General features: G+C 38.8%; 3 protein-coding genes across 7 annotated transcripts; 2 read left to right on the forward strand and 1 right to left on the reverse strand.

Annotated features, from left to right (window-relative positions):
• The first annotated feature begins 300 nt into the window (after positions 1-300).
• LOC104444539 (folylpolyglutamate synthase) lies at positions 301-11835 on the forward strand. 5 transcript variants are annotated; one of them, XM_039315153.1, is made up of 18 exons: positions 301-697; positions 1232-1394; positions 2430-2638; positions 3027-3092; positions 3366-3475; positions 4209-4269; positions 4706-4789; positions 6151-6207; positions 6404-6464; positions 6626-6672; positions 6826-6903; positions 8301-8459; positions 8812-9171; positions 9335-9413; positions 9968-10126; positions 10556-10749; positions 11086-11141; positions 11415-11835. In XM_039315153.1, the coding sequence occupies exons 1-18, from the start codon at positions 407-409 to the stop codon at positions 11437-11439; spliced, it is 2259 nt and encodes a 752-aa protein (XP_039171087.1). In that variant the 5' UTR covers positions 301-406; the 3' UTR covers positions 11440-11835. The 5 variants fall into 5 exon arrangements, with proteins under 5 accessions (XP_039171087.1, XP_039171086.1, XP_010056546.1 ...); XM_039315152.1 differs by having other exon boundaries at positions 303-697; positions 8806-9171; XM_039315156.1 differs by lacking the exon at positions 301-697 and adding an exon at positions 768-823 and having other exon boundaries at positions 8806-9171.
• LOC104444562 (glycosyltransferase-like At2g41451) lies at positions 11680-17534 on the reverse strand. The gene is given in 12 exon segments (XM_010058268.3): positions 11680-12415; positions 12531-12618; positions 13190-13236; positions 13423-13564; positions 13794-13981; positions 14411-14455; positions 14548-14682; positions 14790-14898; positions 15354-15406; positions 15541-15690; positions 17045-17149; positions 17151-17534. Coding segments are annotated over 12 exon segments (1599 nt in total). The 5' UTR covers positions 17394-17534; the 3' UTR covers positions 11680-12121.
• Positions 17535-19469: 1935 nt separating this feature from the next.
• On the forward strand, positions 19470-24513 carry LOC104444570 (UDP-N-acetylglucosamine--dolichyl-phosphate N-acetylglucosaminephosphotransferase). Its single transcript, XM_010058276.3, has 11 exons — positions 19470-19917; positions 20497-20584; positions 21143-21234; positions 21408-21526; positions 21978-22093; positions 22163-22290; positions 22386-22472; positions 23150-23210; positions 23295-23335; positions 23431-23551; positions 23982-24513. The coding sequence occupies exons 1-11, from the start codon at positions 19547-19549 to the stop codon at positions 24039-24041; spliced, it is 1284 nt and encodes a 427-aa protein (XP_010056578.2). The 5' UTR covers positions 19470-19546; the 3' UTR covers positions 24042-24513.
• Positions 24514-25247: the final 734 nt, after the last annotated feature.

Here is a 25247-nt window from a genome sequence, read left to right on the forward strand (position 1 = left end):
ACGCACGTCATGATATAAAAAAAGTACTTCACATATGGTAAGAGGAAAAAATATTATCTTAAGTCTTTATTTAATTTGTAGAAAATGAATGATTTGAAATTTTTTTTTTTTAAGAATAATTACTTGTATTATAAAAAATATCTTTACTATTGATAATAATTTATATTTAAATATTTTCATAGATAATAATAATATTTTATTTATTTATTTATTTATTTTCTTAAGTGACGTGACGATTTATTTTTCGAATGGAGAAAAAAAGAAGAAGAAAAAGAATTGAGAGCTACAGTGAATTTGACCGGGAAAACAAGGAGCAGCTGCGGGAGAATATTGTTCATGCCGCCAGTGATCAACGCAGGCGGCAGACATCGGATGATGACGATGGCCATCGTCGTCGGAGGAATTCATGGAGAAGGAGCAGGAGACGGCGACGATGTTTCCTACTAAACTAGGCGAGATGGGGTGGTGGGGTCCTCCCTATAACCCTAGAGGCCGGTCCTTGTCGCGTGAATCGCACTCGAGCCAATCAACTCGGGGCCGGACGACGAATCATCACGTCGGGTTCTTGCATTCCCAGCCGTATTTATACGGCGAGGCAGTTCACGCCACAGGGCGTGGAACGGGAGGGGACAAGACCCGTAACAAGAAGTGGCGCCCAAAAGTTGGCGAGCCAAGCTTCCGAGATAATGCTTCACGAGTGAGTTCCCTTCGATTTAACGCTATCCTTCCACCTCTCTCTCTCTCTCTCTCTCTCTCTCTTCTTTTGCTTTTTTTATTTGCTGTTATGACTGAAGAGGTTCATGTCGGACATGGGTCTCGCCGGGTACCCTTCTGGGACGCGCGGGTGTTTCTTTTACGTGGTGCTGTTTCATTGAGCCGACTGGTGGGGTGTTTGCTATCTGGGTCGGGGAGTTTGTTAGGATTGGTGTTGGCAAAAGGGTTGTCTTGGGATGGCGTGTAGAAGAAGAAGAGAAGAGAAAGGTTTGACTTTTGTGGGATGGGAGTCGTGGTTGGTGCTTTGTTTGATTGAGGGGATAAGATTAGTATTTGAAAGAAGGATTCTTCTGCGCTGTTTTCGTAATTGAATCTTAGAATTTGATAAACGATGCGGTCTGCAAGTGGTGTTGTTGGCTTTTCGTGTCCGGGCTTTCCTTTGTGTTCTGAAAGTCAAACTCAGCTCAGTCGTATCCGAACTGCCTCCATTGTTTATATAATTAATTTCCTTGGGCAGGGTTGGCATTCTCTAATGCTCGCACATACGGTGGTTTATCTGAAGTGTGGGATATTTGGTTTTTCACACTTCCGTAGGGAGAGCCATCTGTTATCAGGAAAAGCAGCATGGCGCCTTTCTGACTTTCCGGCATCTGGTCTCTCTCAGAATCTCAAAGTGCCAAGTAAGTTTTACTTTGAAGCAAGTCCTTGATTGTTCTAACTAAATACATGAAGTTTTTAATGACAAGGAAATAATTACTGATGCTCTGTTGTCCAAGTATTTCTAGTTAAGTAAGGAATTCAGAGTTAGTAGAATTCTGGCAAATTCTAGCAGAAGCTGGTTTGTGTTTGCTTTGTTTTATGGGAGTGCGTGGGAGCGGTGGAGTGATGACTAGTGATGGAGATTATACTGTTGGACTCCAACTTTAGCATTATCTTGTACACTGCTCGTCCCTTATTGCTTTGGTATTAGGCTTGCAACTATTTTGGTTATTATATACCGACAGTTTATAGCAGTCTGAATGGTGAAAGTTTCTGAATTAACTTGTAATACTTTTAAGATGGGGGGATGGCATTTCTGAAATGATCATATGGGACAGTTGGAAAGGAGAGAGATTTTGAATAGTACGTACAGGGGAACCAAACGGTTGCTGGCCAACCCAAAGTGTTGTGGCTTCCTGCAACCCCTCCAATAGTATTTCAGCATTCATAAAGTTTTGGTGAGATTTTTCATGTCTGGTAACCTGATTAGGGTTTCTCTATCTGTGTCATTTGGGCATGCTCCTTCAGGCATGTGATCATTATTTGTCCAAGTACTGCTTTGATTGATTTATTTTCTTTCTTTTTTTTTTTTGGGTGAGAATTCTGGGAAATGCATTTTGTTTCTGGCTAGTTCGTCTCTCTCTCTCTCTCTCTCTTCATACCCCATAGTCCTGCCTCATTCTTGAGTTGCTTCCTGCTCTGTGTCTACTCAGGTAGCATGGTGGCACCTATAGAATTTGATTGAAGATTATATTCTGCTTTCATCAATTTCTTTTCTTTCCTTCTTTCATCAATTGGATTGAATTATATAGTAGGTGTCTTCGTAATGTGAAAGAGGTTTATTTGTGAAGGCTACTCAAATCATGTAGTCATATTAATATATGGGAAGCATTTTGGGAATTTAGAGAATCAATCTTTGACTGACTCTGGTGCCTTATTTCACCTTATTGCTTCAGGGTCTAGATACACGAAAATGTCATTGCAAGTAATAGAGAAAATGGAGAACGATCTAGCTTTTAAGCGCAATCAAGATCTGCCTCTTTCATCTTCTTATGAAGCTGCAATGGAAGCACTTTCCTCGCTCATAACACGTCAGAAACGTGGAGACCGAACACCTGTTGGTGGAAAGTTTGGGAAACTGGAAAGAATGTCAATGTATCTCAGGGTATAATTCCAGTCATTCAGATATGAATGTATATGGACTGACTTCATGGTTTTACATTGGAACTTAGCAGTCATGCTTAAATAGAGTAGGAACATCTCTTTTAATCAACTCCATGCATTTTGAGGTATGGCAATTATGAGTAGAAGTCTTTTCACATGCTACTGCATCAACTTTTGACCTAGGCAAGTAATGCGATAATGCAGTAAAAACTATTTTTTTCTAATTATCAAGTGCCTTTGCATATTAGTTATGCAGTATTCTTGCTTTTGTTATTATTCTTGCTATTATATGCAGTATGAGCTTTGCCTAGCTCCTCTGGCCTTTAATGGTTAACATAATGAAAACGTGGGCTTTGTCTACTAACTCAATTGTTTGGCTATCTTCGTAGATACTCGGGTTGGAGGAAAAGATTGCTGGGCTTAAAATAATACATGTTGCTGGAACTAAAGGGAAGGTAATTTTAAGTTCTTCTGTTTTGCCGTCTCTATTGGACTCGTTTGCCACCTCAACAGATGTTAATTCAACCTGTAAAAAATCCCCTTATCTCCTATTACAGGTTATTTTAAATGGAAGTTATTGTTGATTTCTTCACTAGAAATCAAATGTTGCCTTTGCATGTCTCTATGGTCTACAGTGTCGTAATATAATGTAAACATTTCTTCAGAATAACAGTGTTCTTGACAGTTTTTCGTGTCTTCTTACATACATTTTCTGATTTATATTGCAGGGTTCGACATGTGCTTTCTGTGAGGCTATTTTGCGAGAGTGTGGATTTAGGACTGGACTGTTCACATCTCCTCACCTAATTGATGTGAGGGAAAGGTTCCGTTTGGATGGGTCAGCACCTTCTCAACTTGTGTTTTTGTTACAGCCTATAGATTATTAAACCTATTTCTCTGGTGTCAGATGGCGTTATATTAATGTGATGAATCATTATGGGTGATGTTTGATGTTGAATAACTGATGGCTTCATATTTTCTGTAATTAGAAGTGGAGGAAATTGAGATTTATCTGTTTGCACATCAAGTATGCTAGCACTATGATGGCAATTCATATTGTAGTTTACCCCACTGTCAAGAAATAGATAATCGACTTTGTTTCTGAGTCATCTGACTGATTAGATGTGTTACAAGTACACTCCCACCTTGAAATTCAAGAATTTTCGAGATGGCTACTCAGCCATGGCTAATGTCGCATGGCCATTCATCTATTAATTTTTATAACCAGGGAGCAGATGATTTTTTGACTTGATGGAGTAAAGTGAATTTTTGTGGTGACAATAACTTAAGTCATTATTGAAACCCCATAAGTTTTTCTACAACACATACATGAGGCAGCTAATGATTCTGTCATATGAGAGCTTTGCACTCGGATGGTGACTGTTTACATATGCACCAGGCTGATGAATCTTCTAACCATCAGTCTATGTGTGAAAGTGTCGATGTCTGGCAGGCTTTATTAAAGAGCAGAAACTGAGTCTGTATTGTTTTTAACTATGATTGTACCGACTATAATTGAATGAAATGCACTGTCAACATCTCTTGATTCTGATTGAATGTACTTTGTTTAGGTTGGACGTGTCTGAGGATAAGTTCCTGCTATATTTTTGGGATTGCTGGAGTCAACTGAAGGTAATATGTCGTCTCTTTGTGGATTGGTTTGGTCATACCAACTTTGGCTCTTGATAGGCACAAGTAATGACCACTGGGTTTTATGTTTTGAATGAGGAACTGGGAGCTTCCTGTTTGTGGCGTTAACAACCACACTCCTTGATTAGGTCCCTGCCTTTTGCAGCTTTGACAGCCAAGTTAATACATTGGAATATATTAAAGCATCAATTACCTCGTTCTTCTCTAAATCTGCAACTTCTTTTCTGGAAGCATCTCAAACATCATTTTCTCTTTAAGTGAACTTTGAATTTACTGACGACACTTGCTCTTGAGTTTGTGGCTCTGTGCTCAAATTGTCGTCTTGATGATTCATGAATGTGCTTGAGTAATCTGATACTTTATTCGGGGAGATGATTTGCATAGACTGTACTTTTAATTCGGAGATTTTGATTTACAGGAAAATGTTTCGGAAGATCTACCAATGCCACCATTATTCCAATTTCTCACGATACTGGCTTTTAACATGTTCATATCTGAACAGGTATGCTGTGATTTGTTTCTTGCTTACATAGTTCCATACATAATGATGCCTCTTTGTTTGAATTGGTTGCAGCAAGAGTTGCTTTGATCTCTTTACTTCACTTAATTAGAGTCTGTCTTGGCCTGCCAACTGGATGATGGCAGAAGATAGGTCTCAGAATAATGTTGATACTTATGATAGTGTTGATTGATTTGTTTGCTGAAGTAATATATCCCTGGTTCATATTGCAACTTGACGAGATTAAAGGCTTGTTTGGGTGTTGGATCTATGTTTAATGAGACTTTCTAGAGATTAATTTGAGGAAAGCAGATACAAGGCTCTGAGGCAGTCTGAGCTAACCCATGAAACTGGCTTAATACTTCCGGATCTTATATGGGAAACACTTTCCAAAGAGCCTATGTACTTTTTCTTTAGTTTTATGTAGTTCCAATCATAAAGATTTTGTCCAAGCATAAATATCCTGCAACATAGTTTGTTTATGCCAGAGGCATTATCTGTTAATCCACCTAATAACACCATGTTTCAAAGAGTTGTTTACATTTTTCTAAAGCTTCTTTGCTGGGTTTGTGGTTTTTGTCAAAGTGACAATGCAAGAGTTCATGACTTTGTATTTAATGGAGAATGTATGCAAATTCTAGATGAAAATATAGTCAAATTTTTAGATATGAATGAGGATTTTGATTTTTCACATTTCCCAGCCTCTTTTCCATGTTCTTCATTTGCAAACATGAGTAGGGGAAAAATGTAGTTCTATTTTAATTTTTTGTTTTTGCCTCCTAAGTCTATGCTTAACGTTCAGTTTTGTGTGGAAATTGGGGTTCTTTTTTTTTTTTTTTGGTGGGGGGAGGTGAGTTGTCATGCATACTCATAAGGTAAGATTCCGATGCTAATTATATAACGCATTCTCGGTTGTCTTGTGCTTCATGATTGACTTAAGTTGCACTTCCAAGATTATAAGTAAGGAAAGTTGAGTAGCCAAGAAAGAGGGAGGGAGGGAGGGAGGGAGGGGGAGAGAGAGATGTCATGCATGCTCATAAGGTAAAACTGCAATGCTAATTATGTAAGATTTTCTCATCTTCTGGTATTTCATGGTTGATTTAAGTAGCTCTTCCAAGATTATAGTAAGGAAAGTTGAGTTATAACATTTTCCTTTGTTATAGAAGTACAGTCATTTGCTTTTTGATACCTATGCTGTCTCTCTGCAAAATATAGTTGTTGGTGCAGTTTAACGTTCCTGTATATTATCCTGTATTGGTTGTCCATGGTGAATTTAAATGTCAATGTATCTGGTGGCTACTCAGTTAATCAGTGTCTCCAAGGATTTTGGTCAGTGCCACTTGACAGAATTGTTTTTTCAATAGGTTGATGTGGCAATAATTGAGGTGGGTCTTGGAGGTACAAAGGACTCAACAAATGTGGTATATACACCTACGCTAATTTTGAACTATTTTTCCAATTATAAAACTGTTCATGTGCGTTTCCTTTAATTTAATTATGGAAAGCATTCCAGCGAGAAACCTTATACCAATATCTCTTTCTCCTCTCCCATGAACAACCTTGAATGTCAAGATGATAAGGCAGTCAATGTTCACTGTTTTTGGTGCTACTGTGCAGATAAAAGAGCCTGTTGTTTGTGGCATTACTTCCCTTGGGATGGATCATACAGAATCTCTGGGTGTGTTTATTTTTCATGTCTCCCTCGACAACTTGAATTTGCTTTAATTCTTAAGCCCCAACCATTGGTATCACTGCTTAATTGGTTTTAGATGTGCCTACGTCAATCATGTCCAAAAGGAGGGTCAACAAATCAAGCTTAACATGTCTTGTGCTATGCAGGAGACACCCTAGGGCAGATTGCTTCTCATAAGGCTGGGATTTTCAAGGTGTAAGGCTCTTGCTAACAGGCTTAAATTCAGCATAGCATTGTCCTTTAACAAAGTTTATTTATTGCAGCATTTCCTTTATCATAAAAGCAACATATGTTGTTTGAAATTTGAGTATCTATTTTGAATTTCGTGACTTCCTTGCTCCTGAAGCCTCAAATACCAGCATTCACTGTTCCCCAACTATCTGAGGCAATGGATGTTCTTGAGGAGACAGCGGGTGGACTAACGGTAATTATTTTTTCTGTTAATCATGATAGACTGATTGTTTTTCTCAGCAATGATCAGCTCATTTCTCAAGTGGTAGTTAGACTACCTTTGCCTTTTCCTAAAGTTTAGTAGCAGTTGCTATGTTTTGTAGCCAATCTTAAGTTATCGATTATAAACCTACCTACTTGTTTATTTAAATTGGAGGACTCATTGTTTTCCCTGTTAATCATGATACACTGATCGTTTTTCTTAACAGTGATCAGCTCATTTCTCAAGTGGTAGTTAGACTACCTTTTCTTTTTCCTGAAGTTTAGTAGCAGTTGCTACGTATGCTGCCAATCTTAAGTTATCAAGTATAAACCTGCCTACTTGTTAATTAAATTGGAGGATTGGTTTTAGCAGCGAAGCAGGCATTTTTCCAATGAGTTGATAGTTCTTTCTTCTTATAGGAGTCAAATGTGCGAGTAGTTTGGATATATTTTTGCAGATGGACATTATTAATGATTGTGTAAACTTTCAAAAGTAGGCATGGCTTGCTATTGGGGTTAGGAGTACCCTAAAACCAGAATCAAGCAAGAGAGTATCTTACCCTTCCCTTTCTCAAAATTCTTTTACATAGCACCAAGTTGGAGAAAATCCTATAATAAATGAACAGTGTCCTGGCCGTTGCTTTGTATTTATGTTTTTTATCCTCTGCATTAATTGTTACTCACTGTCAGTGAATAAATCATTTAGAAATAACTCTTCTTGATCTAAAAGAAACATTTTGTGAGCCAATCAGGAGAGAAAGAAGTGAACAGAAGTTGTAATATCAAACCCACACTGGGCCCATGCTGTAGTGCATGCAACTTGCGAGCAAATGTTACCTTGAACCTGAATCAAATCCTGATGGAATTACCAAACTAGACCTATTAACTTTTGGATGGACAAGATAACCTTAAAGCTGTTTGGTTCTAGTGCTGCTAGTTTGAATATAGATGGGTTAAGGGATCTTTCTTTTTTTATTGTCTACACGTCTTTAACAAATTAATGGGCTGTTAAATTGGTAAATATTGTGTATTGAAGTTGGAGATCTTATGACATTCTAATTCTCAATATCAAGTGGTATTTCTTCTCTTATCGGCTGTTTGGATTTTTTTGGGATTATACGATTCAATAGCAAAAAATCTAGCTCACTTATTTGATGTGTAAAGAGCTTGTCTTCTCTATATGTCATCCTTGAATACTTCACAGTTATAAGGACCCAGGAGAGACTGAAATATTTCAGATGGCTATTACATATGGTTCCTGCCTCATTCATATGCACATTATTGCTATTAGTGGCTGTAATTTATTGGAGGGGTTGAAGTTACTGTCACCACACAGAAACCTTGAACTTCTGCTGGTAGTAGCTGAAGCCCACAAGCCTTTTCTTATAGGTTCCATTGCAAGTAGCTGTACCGCTTGATATTCAAAGGTGGGGCGGAGAAACACTTAGCCTGTCTGGTGATCACCAGCTTGTCAATGCTGGGCTTGCTGTTTCACTCTGCAAATGCTGGCTTCAGAGAACCGGAAACTGGGAAAAACTACTCGAAAAGGTTACTTTGTATTCCTGTGGGCTTCTCTTGAATTTTTAACAGAACTTAAATGGACAAACCTGCAGACTTAAGCCCCTAATATGTGTAGAAATGGTTCAACAATTTGGGTTAAAGTGATGAGACTACACTTGGATGACAAACCTTATGCACAATAGCATTGTACATCTCAATGTTAATTTATAACTGAGCGGCAAAGTACTGTAGTGTCAGTGAATATCCATTATTTATTTTCCCTTAAATGTCAAGGTAATGGTGCTCCTGTCTAATTTTTTTGTGTTATAAGTATATCATTATTATTTGAATCTGGCAACCACATCATTCTGACATCCTAATCTGCTGGTGTCAGAAGCAGGATGAGGAGGTGGTGGGATCAGAACTGCCTCCTGCATTTGTCAGAGGTCTCTCAACAGCACGCCTTTCTGGAAGGGCACAGATTGTCCATGATACTCCTTTGATGTTGAATGGCTCAGCAGATACTTCGGAAAATTCAGGAGAGTTGACTTTCTACTTGGACGGAGCTCATAGTCCTGAGAGCATGGAGGCTTGTGCCAGATGGTTCTCTGGTGCTGCTAAAGCAAACAAAACATTATTGCCATTGTCATCACCACCATCTACTTCTTTTGATGTTCGCAATATGAAGTCATTCTGGGGAAATGGCTGCCTCAATTATGAAAAGGATTGTGTGAATTCATCTAATAAGATGTCAAAGCAGGTAAAGGTACTCATAGATTGAATTTCTTTTGAGGTGTAAGTATTTTGAATTGCTTCTATCAGGTATATTTTTGCAAAGACAAGACACATTTTTTGTCATTTAAGAAGTTCAGTTTTGCTTGATAAATGGGCTTTTGATACCTTGCTTGTTTTGTATTTGGCAGATTCTATTATTCAATTGCATGGATGTTAGAGACCCTCAAATTCTGCTCCCGCGACTTGTGAATATTTGTGGTTCATCAGGTATATCCACTTCAAAAGAAATATGCACTCTTCATGATGCAAGATATTTCTTTTTGCATCCTGACATTTAATGCGTGAAGGCATTTGATTTGCTAATTGATTTGCAAGATATTTCTCTTGATGGCTGTCATTCTCATTCCCTGCTTTATCAATGTTATCATGTGTGCATTGATGCCTCAGTTCTCTTTGTTGTATGCTTCTAATGTCTGATGGTGATCAGGGTCTTCAGGATGACTTCACCTCACTCTGTTATCAAAGCATATTTTTCCAGTTAGCTGTGTTCTTCTTACCCATCAGTAACACCTTGTGTAATAATTGTTTAATAAAAAAGGGGTATGTTATCTTTATGTAGAAATTAGTGCATCAGCTTTATCCTGGAAATAATTTTAAGCACTTATCATAAGTGAGGTGATACAAGTTTCTGTTGCTGCTGGTTCAGTGGATGCAATGTTGGTTGTTCAGATTTGAGCATTACCGGTAGACTAGTCAAACTATATGTCATTTTGTAAGGCTTGCAGATGAGTGGTTAAGAGTTTTGTTCTAATCTTGTGCAGGGACCCATTTCTCAAAGGCTTTGTTTGTCCCTAGCATGTCAACATATAGTAAAGTCACTTCTGGTACTTCGGTTATTACATCAGATGTCCCTACCAACAGGGACTTGTCATGGCAGTATAACCTCCAAAGGATTTGGGAGAAGATTATACATGGCAAAGGTTTGTCTACTCGCAAAAAAAGCAAACTTACAAAAAATAGTGTAAATGAACTGCAGCCTGTTTGAGTACCACGAATGGGGTCCTTGTTAGTCCCAGAACCATAGTTTTAGAGGCGGCCTCAAACTAGTATATCATGTCAATCCTTTCCCTTACAGTTTGTCGCTGTTGCTATTAATTGTGGTATTAGCTTCACTCCTCCACATGCTTCTGGTAATGTTAGTTGGAGTTCACAGGAAGCTGTAACAATGGGGTAGTTCATAGTTGTTATCTAATCGGTCAAACCATACCGCCTCTGCTGAATTTAGGTTGATGTTGCCAGTCGCCACTAAATTGAAAATATGCTTCCACCACAATAAGTTTACTGATTAATGTATGGGAAAATGTTGAAGTTTCACTTGAGCTTGTGACACTTCCTTTAAACATGAGCAGATGTTTCCCATGACAAGAGTTCCAAGACGGATGGTGTAGACTTCTTGCCCCCTCACAAGTTTCTTTACGAAGACGTTTCCAATTGCAATCCGGCAGATCGGAATTTCGCTTGCAGTGCGGTGATGCCTTCGTTGCCATTGACAATAAAGTGGCTAAGGGACTGTGTTAAGGAAAACCCTTCTTTACGCCTTCAGGTAAACCTTTCTGTCATTAACGTGATGTCCATAGGTTGCTACTAGAAGAGTTTTGCCAAACTACTTGTGAGGCCAAATGGAAAATACATGTGTTTCTACTTGAGTGCAAAAGAGATTCTGAATTTGAAAGCAGACATGGTCCTCTCGATGAATCTGGTTGTCGGAGATTTTTTTTTTTTAACCTTCACCTTGCTGTCGGTTCTTAGCAGCATGATACACAATATCAACCTTTCAGTGAAAAATAGGGACAGAAGATGTGTATATGGTGGTTTACATGCTCGTATATTGGACCATTGGTCATGTTATCTATCTTATTGGTGGATATACACTGCACAGGTACTAGTCACCGGTTCGCTGCATCTGGTAGGGGATGTGCTCAAGCTATTGAGGAGGTGATGCAGATAGGGAAGACATTCTTGTTTAGAACTTATACACACCCCATGCAATTTACTTGTCCCTTTCCTCCGCATAATTGCTGAGGCCATGTTTTGTTGTTCATTTAAGCAAATAATGCCGTCTTTGCCCCTCTTTTCCATTTGTATTTGGGTTTTTTCCTTCTACCCCAGGAATTGGGGGGCATTTGCCGTCTTTCATTCTTACTTGTGTAAAACTATCTCGTTGTAACATTAGTATTGACATGTATTCATTCTTTGGATTAATTATAGCACACAGAGCCAAATTGACGATTGAGTTTCCTGCAACTGGGTCATTACCTACTCCTGGAGTTGGAATGTAGCTCCGTACGATTTGAAGGACAAGTTGTCGCTCTGAAACACAGTTCTAGCAGTTCCTGGTTACGGTTCAGATAAAATAATCTTGGATGTAATATCTCTGAAGAATAAACATCCATGACAGGGCAGCAGCAAAGAGGACTGCCGATATGCCAACGTACAAGCATTTTGTAGCCTGTAATTGCTACGACATGTGAAGTTTAGACTGAAGATAGTTTTGAACACGAGTGGAAATGCAATGTAAAATCTTCCTAAAGTGACTATTTGTATGTAAATGGGGGTGAAAAGTAAATCCACCACCCCCAGTGAAAAAAATGTTTGAGTTTATGAATAAAATATAAGAAGATTGGCATTCCTGGGAGAGACCCAAGACAACCAGAAGGAGGATGGGGCAAATGCAGAAAAGATTGGCCCGATGTAGGAAAAAAAAAAAAAATCCCTCCAAGTCAGTGCTCTATGCTCGAAATCCCGAAATGTACATCAACGCTTGGGTAGTGATCGGGAAGAACCCTAAAACTGGAACTGAACGTCCAATGCTGGCTAGATCTGCTCCAATCTCTCTCATCAGGCACATTCCACTTTGGCACACGTGTAAATCTTGTGCGTTTCTTCAAACAAAACCGGTTATAAGGAGGCAACAGTCACTGTATCCTGAATTCATCGGACAATAAGTGAGAGTCATCCGCACCAGGAGGAGGTAATGGTGGGACTGCTGAAGGGTGAATGTCGCTCTCAGTACTTTCCAATACTCTTCTTGCGATTACTTGAGACTCTCTGTTGGTACCTATCTTTCTTGAGGAAACTTCTCCAGATTCAAGTTTCCTAGAAGAGTTTTTGCTCTCAATGGACACAACCTTGTCCTTCGAGAGAGTCGTCTGTGCTGATGCAATAACAGAGCTGAAAACACCAGTTTCCCTTAATCCTTGCACAATAACCTGTAAAGTTGGAAAGGAAACGCTAAAATTGATTTTCTTCAATCTTATAAAAGTATCTCACTACCATAAACCTGCTTACTGTACAATTTAAAGATACACCTAAATTAGAACTTACCGTAGGAGCATAAATGCGAGTCAAAATGCCTCTCCTGAGAAGTTTAAGATTCACAGTCTTGTCAGTCCATACGACTCGTTCTCGATACCTGAAGGGAAAAAAGAAAGAAATGCACACGAGATAACTTCAAAATTCAAATGCATTGCCATAATGACAAAGATTACTTCTGAGAACTGATCCGGATCAAAAAACATCACATCTTTTTAGAAATGTAAATGAGTACACAGATACCATTCTCAAGATCCTGTCATACATGCTAGACCCTAGGGTGACTGATGGCTGTGTCTCTACTCTCAGTTAAGGGAGTTTCAAAACGTAAGACCCAGGACAGAGATATGATAGTCTAAGACCTAACATGATGGCAGTCTAGCTCCAAATGCACAGCAACGTCATTCTCATTAATGATCATACGCCACATGAAGAATATAAGTACATGTAAATAGCCATATTTTTATCCGATGACTTGAAAAAGAGTAAATTGTTTAAACTTAGGTCAAATCAATACCACCAATTTTCATTCCTAATATGCAAATGGAACCAATAGTACCACCCAGTTAGTAGGGATTTTCGTTCCTTGTTCCAATCAGAAGGACCCAAAAATTAACACTGTAAAAGATACTTGAGTCTTGGAAGATAGAATGATGGTGAAATGTATTTACCAGCGAAGCATTTCCTCCTCTGTTGCAGTCGATGCAATAATGAAAGCCTACAAATATACTTTTAACCGTTAAAAATATGCATATTCATAATGTGGAAAAAAAATCTTGCTTCTTCAATTATAATTTTAGTTGCCAGTCAAATGGAAAAGGAATTCCAAAAATTTCCAAAAAATTCTGTCCTGTTGCTAGGAGCTGGTGATGAAAGCCCTGGTGGGAAGGAAAAGTATACGTACTGCTCGGTCAAACTCCAACATAAAGCATCTTTTCACATCCTCCTTAGTAGGCTTGCAGCCACACCGATCACGTCTTGATGTCAAATCTGAAAACTTTGGATATGTGTAATGCAGAACAGCAGCCTCTTCCAATTTAATCTCACTACAACAGATCACACACAATAATGAGTCAGCAGTATGAAATGAGGTGACATCAACTTCAAACAAAAGACATGGCCAAAAATGCGTGTGTTGCACAAGATGAGACCCCATAAACACTTTCTAAACAAAGGCGAAACGTTTGGAACACCTAACTACACGATTATGTAGACATGGCATCTCTATATCATCAGCCAAAAGTCAAGTAAACAAGGATAGAACCACAGCCATACTTTGGGGTTTTCATGTAGTTGTGCCATCTGTGAGCACCATTGGGACGAAGATGATCTTGAATACGAGCAGCAGCCTTCCCATTTCCATAAGTCAGAAAGTAATTTGGATTACCACGGGTTGCATCTTTGTAATTGCCAAAGTATACATCTTTTGTTAAATGGTCATAGTTCTTTTTAAACATTGACACCTGTAAGAGACTTAACAATTAGATTGATATAAAGAGTAATGGTGAAGACATAGATTGATCCAAAACTCAACATAGATATTAAATGATGATGTAGAGTAGAATATGTGTCTCTAAATTATCCAATGCAGCGTAAGGACCAAGAACAGAACGCGTGCAAGATATCGATTGATGTTCTTCCAGTAAAAATAGCAGAATGTCCCTCAGAAAGTTTGATGTTATATAAGTAAAACATGAGCTGCTTTATATTTAACCAAGTTGACAGATCTATCGGAAAGCTTCAAAATTAATCATGCCTTTTAACCTTGTCAAAGTGATTGTGCACCGAATTATGCTGACGTTGAAAACTTCTGATTTTTCAGCCACTTAAGTTATATTCATTACTACTAAAATCAGCTGAAGGATTGATGACAAAATGATCAAAAACCTTACCTCACTAAAGGGCTCTTTAACATCATCTCTCTCCACACTGCTTTCCTGATATAAAATGATCGCACATTAGTGGATGATCAGGATATTGTAGGGTAGACACAGCATTCATTTCCAAATGCTAAAGACATTTCACTCACATAATTTGGAAAAATGACCATATCAACATTTCCAGGCACATCAGCTAGCAGCTGTCTCACTGAATACTCACGATTTCCTGCTGGATATATGAGCTCGTCAGTGTCAAGATGAATGATCCAATCCATCCCTGCATCCTAAAATCGAAAGAAGATGTTAAGTTACTAATAAGGATTCAAATGTCTCTCTAAACAATTTAAAAATAAATTTTGGATGATAGAATTAACCAAAATATTCTACATACCCTTGCCATGACAATAGCCATTTCCATATTTAGGGATTGCTTCACAAATAGCTCATAGTTGCATGGCTTGTAGAAGAAGCTTGCCAACCAAGTCTCATTCCAGATACGGCTGAACATGACGTAAAATACGAAAATCAAAATAAATTCATCAAAATCGGAGAAGTCGAGCAAGATGCAAAAATAGTTGCTGGTCAGACATATAGAACAACTTCAGATTTCCTTGTTCTTTTCAACTGATCACATTGTGGTGAGCTAGCACAGTTGAAAAGCTGGCATGATCATCAGGATCCACTCAGCTGATCCTATTTAAGTAGGAAACGGCACTTAGCCAAAAAGGAAAAGAAATGGGAGTAGGAAATGGTTCAATCATTGTTGTAGTAGGTTTGCATGTAATATCAATGATTGCATATGTTGATTGTACTTCTACACCTAATTACTTTTGTCAAGAATCTCTGCATTGTATCACGTCTTAAATTGATTGAAGTATCATCATATGTTCAAATAGGGAAGCATCAGAACACTATTATAAATAGATGACTTTCCTAACATACGGATCATACAAACCTTTTTGCTTGCTGTTCCTCTAATTCTCTCGTCCTGTATATGACCTTGACCCCCTGAAAATGAAATCCTCAGCAAATTATAAAATAATCATGGATCAAAATTTGATGGGAAACAACAAGAGAAATCACTGCAGAACATGTGGGCTCCTGTCTATATAATTAAGAGAAAACATATAATTTCAACTCACAGGAATGGATTCCAAAACTTTAGACACGTCAGGCGAGGCAGCCTTTCCTTCCACGAAAAGGAAGAAAGTTGATACTCCAATAACCTTATGATAAAATATCCATGGTAGTATCTGTTCTAGGCCCGCAGACGTGCTGGTCGTAATGCATATCTGAAAAAATACAATAGACATATCAAGTCACCTGTACATCACTTTAGCAGGAAATAGAACAAAGGTTGTCATATGCAAACAAAACAACTATCTACCTTATGAAATCTCACGAATAATTAGATGAGAATTCTTTTCTTTTTTGGTCGGAAGAGGAAGGGAGGCAAGGAAAGGAATGAAATGAAATATCATCCTAAAACTTGCCATTTTGAGAAGCAAAACTCATTCAAGAGAACATAAGTAGAAATCACCCTCAATATATTAAGATGAACTAATATCATTCCACTGGCTGTGTGAAAAGGCTAGGATTTTATTAATGTGAACCTGCCAGTTGAGATAATCTTCCCCAAAATTCGTTGTTAGGCAGGATAAAAAAAATTAACATATCGGATAAAATTAGATGACAGAGGTCTGGTACTCATGTTATAAGAGACGGCACAACAGGGTTCTCCAACTCTGCACTGTGGATGGAAAGGCATTTCCTCGGTCAAATGAAAATCCCTACTCTATTACCACAAAGCGCAAGGTCATCTTGAAATGCCAAGACATAGTATGCAACTCATGAAAAAAAGAAAAGAAAAAGGCCACCTTTTCTCAAGGCTTAACTAAGCTATTAGTATATATCAAATTTTTTTTTTTTTGGTTAAAAATATATATCGATTATATAGAGTATGACTTGACAGAGTTTACCACCAGAGTGAATGATCTAACTGATAGACTCTGACCAGTTTGACAACTCATCCTTCCACTCGTACATACTGCACAATGTTCCATACGTAATACTAATACATTTTCTTCTGACTAATGAAACCAACACCGTACTGGTTGGTCCATCTTCATAGTTAGCAAACCACATGACAAGAAGTTCGCTTTTCTTATGGAGTAAGTTCGTTAACTCACTGATCCTTGCTCGGTATGATAGAGAGACAGACTCAATTCATACACATGGGAGCTGTTTACGTCATCCTAAATATACCGTGCATTTCTGGCGGTAGTGTTGTGATTGGGTCATGCAAATGCGAGGGCTAAATTCACTAGTCCACATATCGAACACGGCCGACACGCAAACTGGAGATTGAAATAAAAAGGAAAAATTCAAAATGTCAACTCGAGCAGCTCACTCAAAATCCAACTCCATCTCAGGAAAAATCGCGATCTCACAGGTCCGTAAGTCACAACGCGTTTCGCACGCTGCGCAAGCATACAACAGTAAAGAGTCCGCACACGATCATCAACGCGTTCCTTCACGTAGACACGCGACGCGTCTCTCCTAGCGTCGAGCTCCGATCAGCAAAAAAAAAACCACGGCGCGCTCAATCAGGAACGCACCGCAACCCGACCAGAGAACCGAGCTCACCTGAGGCCGCAGATCCGATCCGAGATCGAACTTCCAATCGCGGTAGTACGGGAACGACGCCGTCCGGCTCCGGCCGAGGACGTCGACGCAGCCGGAGCCGGCCGCCGGAGCCGGAGCCGGAGCGATCGCCGCGGGAGGGCACATTGGAGCCGGCGGCGGCGGTGTCGTCCTCCATGCCGGGGAACTCGAGGCGGTCGGGGGACCAGCGGGTGACGGGATCGTTGAGGCCGCCGCGCCACTGGAGGAGGAAGGCGAAGCAGGCGAGGGTCAGCGGGAGGACGGTGAGGAGGAGGAGGAGGCGGGAGGCGAAGGCCTGGTGCGGCGATGCCGAGGAGTGGTGGCCCGCCATTGGAGGAGGAGGAGGAGGAGGAGAGGGAGAGAGATGGACGACCGGTGCATCGACTTATATCAACTCTCTCCTAAGCGTTATGTGAAGAGAGAGAGAGAGAGAGAGAGAGAGATTGAAACTGCAGGCGGAGGAGGAGGAGGAAAGAAGAGGAAAGCAATGTGTACGCCCCGGAGGAGCCGTTTTGTTTTTGTTTTTTGTCGTTGGCGGTGTTTTTAATTCCCTTTCCTTTTTCCCTTTCTTTCTCAGTGCGGGGATGATGGGATTAATAATTTAATATACTATAAACTTTTACCATAGTTCTTGAATTTTTTTATAGATGCTCAAACTTTAATTCCTGAATTATATAGAAATGATGCACACCGTCATTCCATTAATTCAAATTTAGGGATAAAGTTGAATATTTTTATGTATCACATTTAACAAATTAAAAATTCATGAATTATATTGCACGTTAGATTATAATTCATAAATCATGTTACATGAATCAAAATTCAAAAATATTTATTTCATTTTTCCTTTGAATTGCTTTTTGTCTTCTCTTACTTCTCTCTCTTTCTTTCACGATGATTTTCAAAACTGTAGAAAGAGAAAAACCACAAAATGCATTTAAAAAAGGAAAGAGGAAAAATTAAGTGAAATTTGAGATTTGGCAATATATAAGACAAGTCAACTGATAGAAAACGTGATATAGATTTCTAGAATTCACACTTCAAAAGGTCACAAACGGGAGCGTATGGACCGGAACATGAAATTGACTTTTTATGACAAAAAATTGCAATTAATATCGGCTACATCTATTGCTTTAGTGAAGATTTTATTCAATGATAACCGTCCGTTTTTGAATTATTTTCCTTTATCTATTAAAGCATTTCTAAATTGTGGAAACAAAAATAGGACTATGATAATCTCGATGTTGCTAGAAATAAGCTTAGAGTATAGTTCTAATTTTTAAGGGTCGCATCTTTTGGGATAGACAAGTAGATTCCTATTGTGCATTCTTGTGTGTGTAACTAATTAAGGTGTTAATTCCATGCATAGCCTCCGTTTTCCAATTCATTATGAAGATTTGATCACATCACCTAAAATTGTGTTGTCAAATATGAACATTTGTAGTCCATACTTATTACACGTTGTTTTGAGAAAGTATTGTGTTGTCGAATATAAACAATTGTAATCCACGCTTATTATGCGTTGTTTTGAGAAAATATTGTGTTGTCGATTATGGACATTTGTAGTCCATACTTATTACGATTGTTTTGAGAAAGTATTGTATTGTTGATTATGGACATTTGTAGTCCACATTTATTACGCGTTGTTTTGAGAAAGTCAAATTTGTTCATAAGCATCTATTTCACGTGATTGCATTAGATCTAGATCTTTGCTAATCTCAAGAAAAGAGCTAAAGTGACGCTTTTGGAATAGATGGATGGTACTAGTTTCACCAAAATGTTAATATCCCTAACTAGCGCAATTGACACATCTTTTACGCCCTTTTGTCCTTTGTGCTCTGTTTGCATTCCCTTGAACAAAAACTTTTATTGCATCTTAGATGAACCCCTTTTGAAGTACTTTTTTTTTATTTTTGATTCCTTTAAAGTAATTAAACGTTCCAAATGGTACATGTTAGTAGAAATACGTCTAAGATGTTATAGATGGAAAAACTTAGTAAATTGAGATCGGGTGGAGAGTTATGTATTGTATCGTGGATTTTTTCAGTAATCACAAATTGAACCATTTCCATAACGCCTTAAAAAAAATAAAAATGAATGAGTTAAAAAAAAAACACTTTAGTGCATGGTTCATGTCTGGCCAAAAAGACAATGGCAAAAACATCTCGATGTCTTTCAAGAATTCAATGTGGATATCATTCAATTCACTTTTCATCGACAAATAGGTTCACACACACGTGGCAGAATGGGACTAGACTAAACGCGTCGAGACACGTGGCGGAACGTGACTAGATTGGACACGTCGAGACACGTGGCGTAATCCGATTAGGGACCGTGACGCGTGTGAATCCGACGTGGCTCCAAAGCGAAGTTCAGGTCGACCGAGAGAGACAGAGAGAGAGAGAAACAGAGAAGGTTCGCTGAAAATCAAGACTCGGTTTTTATTTCTTCTCCTCTTCACTGAGCGACTCCCACGATTCAGCCATGGCAGCTCGCAAGAGAGCTTCCGCTTCCTCGGACGCCTCCGCAAAGCCGCCGCGGAACGAGGAGGCCGTCAAGGCCGAGCCCAAACCCGCGGAGGCCGCGCCGATCGATCCCCCGATCGCCCCGCCGAAGCTCGGCTTCATCCTCAAGCTCTCGGCTCTCTTCCTGGCCCCGTACCTCTACTTGATCCTACGCCACTTCGACATCGATCGGGAGCTCAGGAGGTCGATCCTCATCAACGCCGGCCTCAGCCTCGCGGGGTTCTTCGCCACGGTGAAGCTGATCCCCGTCGCTTCCAGATACGTCCTGCGGCGGAACCTGTTCGGATACGACATCAACAAGAAGGGGACTCCCCAGGGGACCGTGAAAGTGTGAGTATTTCGCGCGAATTTCCACGATTTTAGGGGAATATTTCGATCTTTTGTCGGGGTTGTGGATAGAATTAGCTGGTTTTCTGCTGCGTTTTATATGCTGCATTGAGCTAGATAGGAGTGGAATTCACTTGGCTCCATGAGACGAAGTCGCTAATACTAATTTTAGGACCTGTTGCATTTCTGATGTAGTTATTTGTGGTTTTCGGTAACGTGATTTGCATTTGCATTTTCATTTCCTACATTATGGAGTGAAGAATTGCAATGGCTTGAATTAGAAGCTGTGGTTTGGGAGTGGGACGCTACAGCTTCAAATGATGTGGTCTTGTCTCATTAGGCTGCAGATTTAAGTTATATCCCAGACCCTAGGTATTGGAATTTTGTGTTTTGTTGTCATATAGGAGAGTTGTTTGTTGCTTATTTGGAATCATTGGATTAATATTTTGTTCACCTGCATGTGATTACGGAAGGTGTAAACTCAGGTTTCCATATGTAGTTGGATTAGTCAGAAAATATGTTGGTTTCCAATTTTGTGGCTCTTCTTTGGCAAATGTAGTGATGATACTTGTTGATATGCAGGCCAGAGTCACTGGGAATTGCTGTTGGGATTGTATACTTGGTCTTGGCAATTGTGTTCCAGTATTTCAATTTTACAGCAGATTCAAATGTAAGTTCTTTTGTTTGAATGGTTGGCGAGCGTGATTATTGGTTGGCTGTTGTTGTTTTGTGGCGTAGCTGAATTTTGGTAGTCAATTGAGCCTCAACGAGAACTTCTTTAGTTTCTTCCTAATTTCAAACTGTTGGCATGCTGCACTTTTCTTAACTATTCTACGTTTCTTTTTTGCTCCCTTTTTGAGGTCATAAAATTTCTTATACTGGAACTTGAGCTGTCAACGTGATTCTCGCACCCTATTCTTTATAACACAAGGCCTCAACTTCATGTCATGAATCCTGCCACCATCCCGAACCCGTCTTAAAAATGCATAGGGAATAGTTCCTTCTGGTTATTTATTTTCTAAATGCTTTGGTCGAGTCATGCCAATTTCCATCTGGTGCATCCTTTCTCCATCTTAACTTCTCCAGTAAATAGCTGTCGGTGTTATCAGATTACGTCTAAAGCATTGGTAACACTGGATTTATGAAGTTCTTCCCCCCGTGTATTTTTCAACTCTGAGCTCCTCCTTTGCTAATTGAAAATTAAAATTCTGTTATTTACTTTGTGCAGTGGCTTGTTGAGTATAATGCGGCCTTAGCATCAATTTGCTTCATGATTTTGCTTGGTTTTACGGATGATGTCCTTGATGTTCCCTGGAGAGTGTAAGTATCTGTCAATCCTCCATCTTTTCCAGATGATATGAGAATTTACTTCGATAGTATGAGAAAACTCGTGTTGTTATAAGAAGCTCAACCATTCATCACATGTTTTATGTGAACAAATTATGAGATGGAACTGACTCTATTCTGGATTTCCTTCTAATCTGCAAGAACAGGAAGTTAATCCTACCATCATTTGCTGCTCTTCCATTGCTGATGGCCTATGCTGGACATACAACTATTATCATACCAAAGCCTCTAACTCCATACGTTGGTATGGAGATATTGGACTTAGGTATGTTTTAGGATCATAGTTCAAAAGTCTCTAAGCAGTGAATGCATTCAAAGCTTTTGTTTCCATGTATTTTTCTATATCTTGCACACCCTCAAGGTGATCTATTTTCGGAAATTGTGTACAGCTGGACACGATATTTAGAGTGGACATGCATGTTGATGTAGATAACCTTATATCTGTTCTCCAAAATGTCCCGTTGGAGCGTTAGTATGTTGGCCTACTGGGATAACATAGATTGAGCTACCTATCTTTTTGTTACTGACCTAAGTAAAAAAGTGTGTAAAAACCTAATTTTGATTCATGCGCTGGCTGGAAACTCATAATGGATGGTGTAAGTAATGTTGGACATAAGGAGAGGATTGAATATGGGCAATCACCAAGATATTTATTGTTGTCTTGACCATTGAGTTGCATATCCTCTATGTCGCAAATCTAATTATGATGTGGACAGGATGGATTTATAAGTTATACATGGGACTTTTGGCGGTTTTTTGCACAAACTCCATCAACATTCATGCTGGCTTAAATGGTCTTGAAGTGGGGCAAACAGTTGTCATTGCAGCTGCGGTAAGCACAAATTTGTGAGTCTTTAGCATCCTGTTATATAAGAATCTGACACATTTAATCCATTTACAGATTCTGCTACACAACATTATCCAAATTGGAGCATCGAAAGATCCCGAGTACATGCAGGCTCATGCATTTTCTATTTATCTTGTTCAACCGATGTTAGCCACATCCTTGGCTTTACTTTCATACAATTGGTAATCTAATGAATGTCTATTCTCGGTATTTCGAATTTATTATTACTATGTGGAGAACCAACATCTGATAATACTCATGTCTCTGCCCAATTTAGGTATCCATCTTCAGTTTTTGTTGGAGATACGTACACTTATTTTGCTGGGATGACAATGGCAGTGGTTGGGATTCTAGGACATTACAGGTAGGCCCTTTCTTGTGGCCTTCCACATCTTAGAGATGCACTTTCACTGTTTAAGGAGATATTAACTATTAAGTGCAGGCATAAGCGAAAGTGCTTCTATCTTTTTTCAGTTTTTTAATCTGTCTTACCTGCATCTGCTGTTTTATCAGCTGAAGTACAAGAATTATTCTAGTTATTCTGCACCAGTTAGAAAACTAGTATATGCTGCCCATACTTTGTTTTTAAATGATTTACAGCAAGTTAAACTTCGTAGATCGTATTCCAAACTGAATGAATTAAACCATGTGACTAGCTTTTTAGACTCTAGAAAAGTGAAATGTCATGGGGCTCTGCACATAAGTCCTTTGAAGACTTGATGGTTAATTACATGTCTTTTGAACTTGTCCCCTGATGGTGATATTCCCCTTTACGTATGCACAATTAGCTGTTAAATTATCTATGGAAAATGAGAGCTGCTGTTTTAAAATGATACCATAAAAGTCATTAGTTATGTTGTTATCATGTGGGTTCCAATTTTTAGCTTAGGTGAAGCTTCCACTCGGTCCCAAAATTGCAAGTTTCCACAGTTTTTTTTTCTCCTGGTCATCAATCTGCACGGTTGCATTTGCTATTGCAGCTGAATTCTTGACAATGCTTTGGAGCTAATTATTTTTCCATTTCTATTCAATATGGTTCAGTGAAACATTGCTGATCTTCTTCCTCCCGCAAATTCTGAACTTTTTACTTTCACTTCCTCAGGTTCTCTCTCTCTCTCTCTCTCTCTCTCTCAATTCCGTGTATTATTAGTGTCGGTTTTTTATCAACTCAAGCTTCTTTTTGCAGCTAGCGGGATTTGTGAAATGTCCAAGGCATCGTTTACCTAGGTAGTATTATTTACCTCAAATTTTTAGGCTTTCACTATGGTAATAATAATCTATGTAATTTGATGACCTGATGACTTTATGTTGACGAATTTCAGGTTTGATCCCCAGAGTGGACTACTGACTGGCACCAACGATGGGACACTAGTCAATTTCTTTCTCAGAGCATTCGGCCAGAAAACAGAAAAGTCACTTTGCATCCTTCTTCTCCTGTTCCAGGTTTTCTTCATCTTGCTCTGATTCTTTACTAGATGAAGGAAAAATAATAAAATTAGCACTCTTGGTTCTCTGAATCATAATGGGCAAGAAAGATTTCCCATTATTGCTCTTTATAGGTCCTGCCCATTAATGAGTTTTGTCTGGACTAAAAGGTGCTGTTCTGCAACATCTTGCCCTAGTGGGAATTTTAGTGGGTTCTTCGGATGACCATTCATCAGGGCTGCTAGATGGTTCACCTTTTCCCTGTTTTAGAGACCAATAGTTATATCTATTATAAGTTTTTATTTTCCTTTTTGATAGAAGCATCTATTCTTGCCTCAAATGGACATCACATATAATTGGTATCACCATGCATCATCTTATTTTTCATTTCTCTGCTTAGCCATTCTTCAGGATAGTCACAAATTGGTATATGTTTAACTTCCGACAGGCTATGGCATGCGGCTTCTGTTTCTTGTTGAGGTGGTTACTTGCCGGATGGTACAAGTAGAGTGGTAGTGCGTTACTGGTTCTGCTCATGAATTTGTGGAGCTTTGCCTCTAGATGGCGGCACATGTTGTATGTGTTTGAACTTCAATCACAGAGTAACTTCACCCCTTCAGGGCGCGCAGATGTTTTGGAGAGATGCCAGAGATTGTAGCTTCGATGGAGTTTTGATTTTGACACGAGATAGTTAAAAAGTGTGCTCTCTGACCAGCATGTTCTGTATTAGTTTTGTTTAGTTGTTTAACATGAGTGCAAAGTTGAAAAGTTTTTGCAATTCTTGAGCCGTCTGTAACCATGCTTTTACAGCTCACTTTTAAAGTTGAAGATACTGATTAGTTCTCTTAACTTTCTTTGTCAAAGCGATGTCTGAGGTATGTGATCAGACAAATGTAAGATTTTGGCGGGGGATTCTGGCAGAAACGTCTTAGTATTTTGACGGAGAAACTGTCTTGTAATTTAGCGAGGATAGCTACTAAGATGGGTTCAATTCATTGTGCTCCGTCCAAATTTTACCAAAACCAATTATACTTATATACTAAATCCCATGTATCATAAGGATGAACTCAATGGCTTTTGCGTGTGTGTGTGTATATATCCATATGTAATGAAGAAAATGGGTGGGGGACCGGTATTTGGGTGATGCGGCTTAATCCACAATTTCGTTCCTGCTTCTTTTTATTTTCTCATTTTGGTTGAGCGTTGGTAGGTGAGATCTTTCTATAGTTTTTGTGTTTTCTTTTTTATATTAGCGGTGGTGAGTGATTTTCTTAGATTATTTTTGGTCCAATTGGTAAACAATATTGTGAATTCAACTCTTGTTGTTGTTGTTATTGTTTTTCTGTCAATTTTGAAATTAAGATTGAAATTTTGATTCTTATATGTTCTTCAAGACTAATGTCTTGAATATTCTTGCACCAAACGATCAAAGAATTAGACATGATTTGCTTTAAAAAATAAATTTAAAAATGATGATTGTGCGACACTCAAATTTTATTCTGGATAGTATGCAGCACGTCCTAGAATTGATTTAGTTTAATCAATTGCAACTATATACACATGATATGTGATTTTTTTTTTTTTTGGTCGTCACATGATATGTGATTTTAACACGACATGATTCTGTCAATCGATGTATAAAATTGTCATTCAAAAGACAACATTTTATCTTAGAATTGATGTACTGGCTGATGAGTTCAAAATTAAAATTTTG

Source organism: Eucalyptus grandis, chromosome 1, assembly GCF_016545825.1.
Source record: "Eucalyptus grandis isolate ANBG69807.140 chromosome 1, ASM1654582v1, whole genome shotgun sequence".
NCBI classification, from domain to species: Eukaryota; Viridiplantae; Streptophyta; class Magnoliopsida; order Myrtales; family Myrtaceae; genus Eucalyptus; species Eucalyptus grandis.

What these genes read in the sequence shown, in the direction of transcription:
- LOC104444539 (XM_039315152.1), top strand. Translation starts at nt 407, where the DNA reads ATGGAGAAGGAGCAGGAGACGGCGACGATGTTTCCTACTAAACTAGGC. An exon ending in GAAAGGTTCCGTTTGGATGG is followed by an intron (nt 3,476 to 4,208) that starts GTCAGCACCTTC and finishes TACTTTGTTTAG; the next exon opens with GTTGGACGTGTCTGAGGATA. An exon ending in GAAGATTATACATGGCAAAG is followed by an intron (nt 10,127 to 10,555) that starts GTTTGTCTACTC and finishes AAACATGAGCAG; the next exon opens with ATGTTTCCCATGACAAGAGT.
- LOC104444570 (XM_010058276.3), top strand. Translation starts at nt 19,547, where the DNA reads ATGGCAGCTCGCAAGAGAGCTTCCGCTTCCTCGGACGCCTCCGCAAAG. An exon ending in CCCCAGGGGACCGTGAAAGT is followed by an intron (nt 19,918 to 20,496) that starts GTGAGTATTTCG and finishes GTTGATATGCAG; the next exon opens with GCCAGAGTCACTGGGAATTG. An exon ending in GCTTTACTTTCATACAATTG is followed by an intron (nt 22,291 to 22,385) that starts GTAATCTAATGA and finishes TGCCCAATTTAG; the next exon opens with GTATCCATCTTCAGTTTTTG.